General features: G+C 56.7%; 1 protein-coding gene across 1 annotated transcript; it reads right to left on the reverse strand.

Annotated features, from left to right (window-relative positions):
* Positions 1-7,804: 7,804 nt before the first annotated feature.
* ARF6 (ARF GTPase 6) lies at positions 7,805-9,333 on the reverse strand. Its single transcript, XM_084519982.1, has 2 exons — positions 9,264-9,333; positions 7,805-8,930 (listed from the first exon to the last, which is right to left on the reverse strand). The coding sequence occupies exon 2, from the start codon at positions 8,899-8,901 to the stop codon at positions 8,374-8,376; it is 528 nt and encodes a 175-aa protein (XP_084376108.1). The 5' UTR covers positions 8,902-8,930; positions 9,264-9,333; the 3' UTR covers positions 7,805-8,373.
* Positions 9,334-10,734: the final 1,401 nt, after the last annotated feature.

Here is a 10,734-nt window from a genome sequence, read left to right on the forward strand (position 1 = left end):
CTAGCTCGCTTTCGTTTTGCCCTGAGGGAGAGGAAAACTCCCGATGTACGGCCCCGAGCTTCTGGCTGGAAAATGTGACGGGGCTTGATGAGAAAAGCACGGCCGAGCGATTTCCCTTCCAGGAGAGGCAGCTGAGGGAAAAAATCAGCCACATTTGGGTGTCCCCGAGGCCAGCCCCGCGTGCGGGTGTGCCCTGGATGTGATGAGGGGCACAGGTTGGGTGCTGCTGCCCCCGTCCTGCCCCTGCCACGCTGTCCCCGGGGGGATAAAAGCCAAAATGCCCAAGGATGTGCAGCCTGCAGTGATCCCTAGGACCATGCATTCATCGCTGTCCCCTCCGGAGCTTTCCCAAGGAGGAAAAGTGGCTGTGGGGTGCGGGCCGTGGGTCAATATTGGCTTTCTGGTTAACGAGTAACGGGGCCGAGCGAGCACGGCCGCGGGTGTAAAGGCTCTGCTTTGGAGGAGCCGAGATTTGAACCCAGCCGGCGCCGTGCCAGGGCTGGCACGAGAGGCATGGGGCAAAGAGGAGGGATTTTTCTGGGGGAAAACACCTATTTTTGTGCATTGTGCTGTCCTGGAGGCTGTACCCACGGCACGTTTTGGGCTCCGGCGGCTGGCGGCAGTAACTGGACGTGCAGGACACGAGGGATGGGGGTCACCCAGCCAGATTTATCTCGGGTTTAGCTCCACATTTAAAGGCTTTGAGCCTTTAAATGGCAGCGATGCCAGCCCTGGATTTCCTCGCATGCTCCATGTCTGGCATTAATTGCTGTGTTAATGACCGCCGTCGCCCTCCCTCGGTCTTGTGCAGGGCTCCCCAAATGCCACGCTTGCTCGCCAGCAACACTGGCTCGGGTTTGGGTTTTTTTTTCAGCCCTGCTTATTTATTAGCCGGCGTTGCCTTCCCAGCCGCCCGGATTGAACGTTTCTGTTCCAGTTGGCAAAGGTTTTATGGAGCGTGGCGAGCAGGAAGCGCCGCCACGCACCGGCAGCAGGGGCAGGGGCTGAGGTCGGGTGCTCGGCTCCTCTTCGGGACGGCGAAAACTCCTCGCCCACGAGCGAGCGCGGCCGCTGCCACCTCCCAAAAAAAAAAAAAAAAACAAAAGGAGATGATGAAGCAGCAGCTTGGGCATCGCCTTTTCCTCTGCACGGCTCCGAAAGCCTCAGTGCTGGCATTTAACTGACTCCAGACACACGCTGTACGTGCACACGCATTCTTTGGCCATGCGCTCAGACCGGAAAAGATTGAATTCAGCCCAGGAGCCCGAGCAGGGGAAAGAGTCCACGGAGAAGCTCTGCGTTAATCAGCCTCCAGAAAAGCTGCAGTCGACTTTTTTTTTATTATTTTTTTATTTTTTTGGAGAAGTGGTGCTAAAAGAGGAACTGCCGAGGGACGCGTGGTTGGAAAGGCCTAGCTGGAGAAGGGGGCGGGGGGGGGGAGCAAGAGGGTTTTGTGCACACCAGCCCCGTGGCGTTGGGCTCCGAGCGTCCCCGTGCCAAAATGCAGGACCTGGGGCTGCTCAGGACCTGGGTGTTTGGCACTGGGGGCACTGGGATGGGATGGGTGTGCTCAGCCCCTCCATCGTGCTGGGTTCCTGCGCTGAAACAGCTTCACCCCCAAAAGGTGCCGCAGCGGGGTGGTCGGGTGCTCGGTGCTGCAGCAGCACCCGTTTTCGGCTCTGTTCCCAAAAGGGGGAACAGGTTTGGGGAACAGCCCTGCCATGCCCTGAGAGCTGGGAGAGGATGGGAACCCGTCAGCCCCTCTGAGCACAGGGAGGGAAGGGAGCAGCCCCCGGGCACCGCTCGGCCTCCCTCTGGGGAGCCTCCCTCACCCGCTGGGCTCCGCTCCCTGCCCGCCCAGCACCACCCCAAGCCCTGAGCTTTGGTCCTTTCCTCCTTTCCTCCCACACCTGCAGGCAAAAGAAAAGCAAAGCCGGGTGGTGGGGCCGGCGGGGCCGCCTCCCCTCGCCCAGATCCTCCACCTGGCAAGGGCGCAGGCAGCAGCGGGGCGTTGAGCCATCGCTGCCTCCCAGGAGGGCGCAGCAGGATGTGCCTCATTACTCACCTCGCCCTCCCTATCTGTCATCTGCGAGTGCCCCAGCCTGAACTGCAGGTTTGGGAGCCGCCCGGCGCGTACCCACACAGCCCTCCCGAAGCTTGGGTGCCGCAGTTTTGGCAAGAAAGGGCTGCAGGGGAGCCGGGAGATGTTAAATGCTTCCACGGATGCAACGCCGGCACCGGCACCTTCTTTTTAGCCGCAGTCCCTGGGGGTGCCCGCTTGCCCTGAACCCCTTTTGCAGACGCAGGGAACCAGCAGCACCATCCTCCGGGCCCCTTCGTTAAGCAGCACCCGGCTCATTAGCAAGCCAAACGAGGAATAAGCTGCGGGAGCTGTCAGTTCAGGAAAAAAAAAAAAAAAAGAAATCAAAATGCTGGGAAGCTCCGGGTTGTCGGAGGGCCGGGAAGAAGCACGGGGCTGCCAGGAGCTGGCACCGCCGGGTGGAACCAGTTAATCCATGGGGCCGGTGCCAGCGCCCCAGGAGGAACCAGTTTGGCTGCTGGGAGCCCTTCCCGAGTGTGGGACGAGGGGACAGGGAGTGGGGCATCCCCACGACACACCGGGAAGCAGGAGGGCGAGGAGGCACGGCATGGGAGCAGCGGCTTTCAGGCCGTGCCCTGGAGATTTGGGGTGGGGAGAGCCACGCACACACAAGCTGGGAAAGCTTCAGGGAGGCTGTCATCAAGGAAAGCAGGAATAAGGGCCACGGCGGAGAGGAAAGCTGGGCAGTTTTGCTTCTCTAAGGGAGCAGCTTCACCTTTGGTGAAGGGAAGGAAGCCCCTTGGGATGCTGAGGGGTGAGGGCTGCAGGGCCCGGGGCTGGAGGAGCCGCGCGGGGCGCGCTCGATGGCTGTGGCTCGGTGCTGCTCCCACTGCCAGCAGCTTTTCTTCTGCTCTCGGCCACTCTTGCAGCCAGCAGGTGCTGGGGAAGGCTTTCCCAAAGCTCTGCACCGGGCAGCAAGGAGAAACCCAGCACGGCGGCAGTGTTTCCCCGGCCGCTGCCCCTCGCCCCCCCCTCCAGACCTTTTATTTTCGGTGCCGCAGCCAGGAGGGCTCTGCAGGGCGAAAACAGAGCTAAGGACACAAAGCACGGGCTGCGGGGTGACCAGAAAAATGCAGTAACCTGAAAACTTAACGAACCAGGCCTGCTTCGGGGGGGGAGGCAGAGCCAAGCCGTGGCTTTGTTTGCGGGTTGGAGTTCGAGCTCCCCGGCGCGAGCACGCGGCGCTGGCCGGGCGCTGGGTTCGGTCCCAGTTCGGGCAGCGGATTGAAAGCCGCAAGTATGTGATAGGAAAAGCTTCCAGGAGAGCTGGGCCGGCTCCAAACTAATCCAGCCCCCGTGGGGAAAGGGCGTTCTGGCAGATGTTAAGCTAATGGGATAACTGCGAGCGCAGCCCAGCCCGCTGCGAGGCGGCAGCTGAAAGTTGCCAGCCACCGGGGGAGCGCCCGCTCGCCAGCATCCCCCTGCCTGCAGCAGGAAAAGGGGAACACGTGGAAAGCTGCTTGGGGTAAAAATGGCAGATCTGAGCAGCACGAGGAGGGAGCAGGCCTATAAATGGGGCTGGGAGAGCCACAGCTCAGCTCTTGCTCTGCAGCCGGCTCTCGGCGAGGGGCAGCGGGGGCACAAATGGCCTCTGGCTGAGCCTGGACCCGCTGGTGGCACCCCCAGGGGCGAGGATCCCCCATCCAAACTAAGGAAAAAAAAAGAAAAAGTGTTTAAAACCTCACCAATTTCCTTCTCTTCCACAAGAGACACCCATCAAACCCTACTTAATTTCTGTTTTATTTCCTGGGCGCCGTCCCACCAGCACACCGGGCAGCCGGGGAAGGGGAAACCTCCCTGGCGAGGAGGAGCAGAGGGCTGAGACTCGAACCCTGGCTGGGCTGTGTGGCTGCAGCACCCGGCAGCTGACTCACACTTTGCTTTTCTTTCAGCCTTTTTTTTTTTTTTCTTGCTGCAGGAGGGCAGAGGTACCTGTTCTTGGGCAAGCGCGGCGGCTTCCCGGGCAGCGCGGGGCACGTCCCGCCTGCACCCAGCCGCGGGCGGAGAGAGCAAACCCTCCCCGCCAGCGCCACGGGGCTCTGACTCAGCCATTTCCCCTTCAAAACCGAAGGCAGGGCGAAAATGACGCCGTTCTTCGTGGTGCTCCAGCTTCTGAAAGCGAGCCTCAAGCCCCGGCAGCGGGCACGGCTCCGAAACTTTTTGGTGCTGAAGCCGGTGTGGTTCGAGGTTGAGCTGGACGGGCACTGGGAGCAGACCCAGGACAAGCACAAACCCTCACCAAGCCCAAATCCCAATGCCCTGAGTGCTTTAACAATACAAATTGACATAGGGCAGGCTCCCCTCCCTGCATGCTGCCCGTTCCCAAAACCAAGGACACCGCACCCAGCACCGCTCGCCCGCCTTTTGGCCCGTTTTGGGGACACAGCTCGCTCTTAAAAGCTGAATGTCGCTCCTGGGGGGGGATCGTTACACGCCCAGGTTGTGTTAGAAGAGTTAATTTCCAACCAGGGAGGGCAGGTGCATTTTTTCCACCCCTTGCCCACGAGCCCCGTGGCCGGAGCCCCGCAGTGAGTCACGGCGAGGCGCTGACACGGGGAGAAATGAGGAGGTGCTGCGGCGAGAGGGACGGCTTCACGCTCCCGGAGCCGTGGCCACGGCCCCGAAGAGGCTGAATGAAACCGGAGTGGGTTCATTTACACAGCCACACCCTGAGCTGGCGTGCAGGCAGCCGGGGCCCAGCCCCAGCAGGAAGGCTCGGTTGAGGCTCGCAGCCGCCGGGTTCCCCTGCACAGCCCAACCTGGTGATTTCCTGCTGCTTCCCAAAGGTTTTGCAACCCCAATACAGCGCCAGCATCCCCACACTGTGCAGCGGGGTGCTGGAAGCCCACCGTGTGCACCCCATCCCGCTGCCCCGATCCCCACGCCGTCCCCGCTGCACCTGCCCGAGGCCTTGTGGGGCTCGCTCCCATTTTTTGCTCCCTTTCCACTCCCCCAATCCATCCATCCATCCATTTCCGCGTTCCCTACGCTGCCCTAAAAACCCTCCGGGTGGTTTTTATGCCGTGCCCTCCCGCAGGGCTGCACCGCCCCAGAACAAACCCGACAGCGAAGTTGGCCAGCAAGATTTCTGGCTTCCAGCGGGGGTACTAAAGCATCTTCCTCGCCATTTATGAGTCGCTAATCGGAGCCCCAGAGGATCTGCAGCCGGGCTGTGAAGCACAGAACAGAGGCCCCTTTATGCCGGCACAAGGCACCGCTCCGGTACCATATTGCCCCTTTCTGTTTCTCTCAAAATTCAACGTAAGCAAGATACCAGGAGAGCTCCGCTGTATAATTGCTTTATTTTCTGCTTATTAGTTCTTTACCAACACTACAGCCATATTGAGAACACAAAATTCCTGTTTACTTGTCAGGGAGATCACAGTCTACAAACTCATTCACTGATCAGACACGATTAACGCCATTCAAAACTTACTCCATAAATTCACATGAACACAGATTGATGCGCTTGAACTTCAGATCAGTTCTCAAATCACCGGCTTGCTGACAGATTTGCCCCTTCCTCCCGCAGGCTGCGTTCGCTGCCTGCTCGCCACCAGTTCATGGTGAGGTTCAGCTCTAAGCTAGAAAGGAGATTTTGAAAGTGAAACCGCTGCGTTGTGTTCGGTAGCAATGGCCATTTAGTTTTGAAGTCTCCGCCACGCTTCAGTAACTTTTTCTCCCCCTCCCCCCCCCACCCCCAAAAAAAAAGACATTTAAAAAAAAAAATAAATCAGAAGCATAATCAGTTTCCTTCTCACCTACAAAAAACAGAATATCTAAAGTAACAAAGCTGCTAAGGAAATACAAAATCGTGACTGCAACTCAATGGAAGGCTAGCGAAGAAGTCTGCCCCGGCGCTGGAAGAGAACACACAGTAAATCAACTCAGACGGAAAGTGAAGTCATTGAAATTTTCATTTTGACTGAGAAGAGGCTTAAGAAAGTTCAAGAACCATGAATAGAGCTTCAAGTTTTCCAGTTTAGGCATTTACTTTGTGCTTGGCTATTTTATTTCTGCTCCAGAAGAAAACAGTAACCACATTCATGTATTTTTAGGCTTTATACCACCACACCGTTAAGTTACATCGACAGAAGGAAAAAAAAAAATAAACCCTTGCGCTTGTAAAGAGCCAGAAAATAGAGCAGTGATATCCCAACGGCAAGAAGACTCGAGCAGAAGGCAAGTCTCACCTCCTCTGCTTCAGAGCTGAGAGCTAGGAGTTATTTTACGCCCCGCTTACTTCTGCGGGCTCCCCTCGGCCCATCAGTGCTCTATCTTCCAGCACCACGAACCCATCCCGGCCCATTTGCAACCCCAAAAAGATCCACCGCCTGGAACCACGTTCCCAAATAACTTTGAAGCGGTCCCAAGCGCTCAATTTCAGAGGTGAACTCATATTTTTTCTATCTTCCCCTTCATCTTTGGTAAGAGCTCCATATACAACACGCTTTGCATGCAGAGTCAACACTGCGGAAATGTAGTGTAATGCCCCCGATCTCATGTAAAACTCAGATCCTCGGAAAAAGAAAGAAAAAAAAAAACAACAAAAAAAAGCCATTTTCTTCTGGTTTTGTAGCATACATTCCTAGAATTCCCCAATCGAGTTTAACTCCTTGAGGAAAACTGAAGATAATCCTTAAGGCTGAATGAGAACCAGCTGCTTTGACTGTTTTTTTGCACCCAGCGTTAATACTCGGTGGAGATTTTAGGCTAATACTGGTTCTGGGTGGGGTTTTTTTCGCCAGCCACACCTGCACACTGTGACAGGGCCAGCAAGCCGCTCGCCCTTTAAGAACTACTTGTGGAAGTTTACATTCATAGTCGTATTCTCCCTCTCTCCTCCCCGCTCTCATTAGCAGTTCCTCAATGGGCCTCAGCCACCCAACGGAGTTCCCTTCCTGCAGGACTTCAGCAACAACTCGCCGCGGGGACAGCTGGCGAAGGCTGCCCCTGTCTGCACCAGCCCAGCCTCGTCTGGGGGAGCCACCCCGGCGAGCCATTTCCTCAAAATGGCAAGGCGACGGCAGAACTTCGGAGCTCAGGGGAAGCTCGGCGCTGCGCCGGCCCCTTGGGCAGCCTAAAAGCGGGCAATCGGGGCGCTCCTCACCCCACCACACATGGGAAATCCTCTCCAGACTGAGGCGCCGTAAAACAAAACTTGTCTTTTCCCCAAGGCAGGCAGGTCGGCGCCAGATTTTTACCTGAACGCCTGCGATTTAAAGTCAAACTCGGTGCAGTGCCTGCGCGTTCTTGCTGCCTTTTTCTGGAAGGAACCTGTCTTGCACTGAACCAGAGACTGGCCCGGGCAGTAAAAACCGCGGCTACACATCCCCGAGTTCGCAATGCAAGAGAGAAACCCAACGGTGGAGACCCTGGAACTCTCCCATCATTCACGGCTTATTTGCTATATGGTTGCTATGTGGTATGGGGAACTTATTTGCATCCCTTCTCATGCATGATGTATGGTTCAGAACTTCACAGCTGACATTTCAAAGCAGCTCTTACATTACCTAGTTAACATGATGCCTGATATGCACTTTGAACATGTTACAATGGTATTCTCACTATCTGCCACGCTCGGCAGGAATTCGTTTCGTTATTAGTCTGAGATATGAAGCCAGACCAAGAGTCACTATTCGGTTACAGATTAACAGAACTTTTTTTAAAAAAAAGTCCTTAATATAAAAAGACAGACGGCGGTTTGATTTTAAGCAATAATTTTCAGTTTACTAGATGAAGGAGACCTAGCAACATATTCCGCATGAATGCAAAAAAGTAGCAATCTACAGCAAGTGATAGAAGAGGGAAAAAAATATATATATATAATCAAAAAAAAAAGTAGAACCAGAAAGCATACGCTGAAAATGGTACCCCTCCCCCAACCGTCCCCCAAAATAATCAAACCATCTTAAGGGCTATCAAGAGGAAAAAAAACAAAACAAAACAAAACAAAACAAAAAGTTACTTAGCAAGTCTACAATGTGTCTTTCGCCTGTTTGCTGGAAGTCTGCCATAGCATCTAGTGCTCGCGTTCGTGTCACATTCGGAGATTAGAGCATCCTAACGCCAAGCGAGAAGAGTTAAAACAGGAATCCAGTCAAGTGTGGAGAAGGAAGGAAAGGGTGGTAACTGGAGAAAGGTGATCATAATCCTATGGATGCTTTTGTTTTACTTTTCAGTAGAGAATCATTCTTCCGGAAAGCCACGTGGGTTATTTTTTTTTTTTTTTTCTCTTTTAATTCTTTGTAGACTAAATAGTTACTCTCTCATTAGGATTTATAATTGGACGTTAACCATGTCAGCCCTTCGTAGAGTCCGTCCCCTGTAGTAGCACAGGAGGGCTGCACGTACCAATTCCTATCCCTGATCCGGGTCAGGCCCAGTTTCTCCTGGATTTCGTGGGGTTTCATGGCATCGGGCAGGTCCTGCTTGTTGGCGAAGATGAGGATGATGGCGTCCCGCATCTCCCTGTCGTTGATGATGCGGTGCAGCTCCTGGCGGGCCTCGTCGATGCGGTCGCGATCGGCGCAGTCCACCACGAAGATCAGCCCCTGCGTGCCCGTGTAGTAGTGCCTCCAGAGCGGCCGGATCTTATCCTGGCCGCCGACGTCCCACACGTTGAACTTGACGTTTTTGTACGTGACCGTCTCCACGTTGAAGCCCACGGTGGGGATGGTGGTGACCGACTGGCCCAGCTTCAGTTTGTACAGGATGGTGGTCTTGCCGGCCGCGTCCAGCCCCAGCATCAGGATCCGCATCTCCTTGTTGCCGAAGATCTTGGACAGCACCTTGCCCATCCCGGCGGCATCCAAGGGCCCGGCGCCTGCTGAAGGGGGGGGGGGGGGAGCTGGAGGGGAGCGCAGCGGGGCCGGGCGGGGCTCAGCGCCGGCCGAGCATGAGGCGGCGGCGGCGACGGCGGCGGCAGCAGCAGGAGGGGACAGCGGGGCCGGGGCTGCGGGCAGGGCCCCGCCGGGCCTCGCCTTGCCTCACCGGGCCTCGCCTCACGGGGCCGGGCCTCGCCTCACGGTGGGTGTGAGGTGAGGTGAGGTGAGGTGAGGTGAGGGGGGGAGGGGGGGGGGGGCCCGCCGGGCGCCTCAGCTCATGGACCCCGGCGGGGCTCGGAGCGGCGCGTCCCGCCCGCGGGGCCGCCTCCGGTTACCTGTGGGCGGCTCCGCGCCGCTCTCAGCCCGGCTCCGGCTCCCGGTTCCCGGCTCCGTGCCCTCCGTCCCCTCCCTTCCCTTCCCTTCCCTTCCCCTCCCCGCCGCCGCCGCCGCCGCCGCCTCAGGGACCGGGCGCCGCGCGCCGCCTCGCTGCCCCCTGCCGCCGCCGCCACTGCGCATGCGCGCCGCGCCCCGGCCCGCCCCCGCCTCTGCGCATGCGCCGCCGCCGCCGCCGCCGCCGGCTTCCCGCGCGCTGGGGGGGAGGGAGGGGCGCGCCGCCCGCATCCCTTTCCCGCCACGCCCCCAACCCGCCTTGGCCCCGCCCATGACTGGCGCTGATTGGGTGAAGGGGAAGTGGGGGGGGTGCTGCTTCCGGAAGGGAGGGGCACAGCTCGGGCGGAGGTGGCAGTGCGCATGCGGGAGAGGAGGGGGCGGGGTTTGGGTGGGGAGAGGCGCCACGCGATCACACGTCAGCGGGAGGCGGTGGGGGGCGCGTAGGGCGCGTCTTAAAGGGGCAAGGACAGGGGGGAGTCTTAAAGGGGCGTGAGCGGGGCGGGACGGTGGGGACACAGGGAACAAGGGGGTCCCAAAAGTGCCGGGCGCGGCCTCGGGGGGGGGGGCTCGGCTGGGAGAGGGGGGCAGAGCTGCACCCAGCGGCCCCCCAGCAGGAGGGGAGCTCGGTCACACATCAATACACAGCCTCACTGCAGCACAGGGCACTGCTCATTGATTGTCTTTGGGCATTGCTCATTAATTGTTATTGGGCATTGCTCATTAATTAGTGGGCATTGCTTATTAATTATTACTGGGCATTGCTCATTGTTACTGGGCATTGCTCATTAATTATTGGGCATTGCTTATTAATTATTACTGGGCATTGCTCATTGTTACTGGGCATTGCTCATTAATTATTGGGCATTGCTCATTAATTATTATTGGGTATTGCTCATTGTTACTGGGCATTGCTCATTAATATTAGGCATTGCTCATTATTGGGCATTGCTCATTAGTTATTATTGAGCATTGCTCATTGTTATCGGGCATTGCTTATTAATTATTATTGGGCATTGCTCATTAATTGTTATTGGGTATTGCTCATTAATTATTATAAGCATTGCTTATTAATTATTATTGGGCATTGCTCATCATTGGGCGTTGCTCATTAATTGTTATTGGGCATTGCTCATTGTTATTGGGTATTGCTCATTAATTATTATTGAGCATTGCTCATTAATTATTGATTTCCACGATCGGGTCTCCAAGCACAGTTTGCAGTCCCTAAACACGCCCTGGGTTCAGGGACCTCTTTGTGGACCCACTCGAGTATTAAAATCTCCCCTAGGTGTGTGGCTGCGCGCAGCGTTACGGGGCAGCCCGGGGAAGTTCAATATTTTTAAAAGCCAGCCCTGGCTGAGCACCTGCTGTGTGCCAGCGAGCATCCTCAGCCTGGGGAGCACACAGCAATTAGGG

Source organism: Aythya ferina (assembly GCF_964211825.1).
Source record: "Aythya ferina genome assembly, chromosome: 5".
NCBI lineage: Eukaryota > Metazoa > Chordata > Aves > Anseriformes > Anatidae > Aythya > Aythya ferina.

Excerpts from the sequence above, each read along its gene's own strand:
- ARF6 (XM_084519982.1), bottom strand. The coding sequence starts at position 8,901 with ATGGGCAAGGTGCTGTCCAAGATCTTCGGCAACAAGGAGATGCGGATC.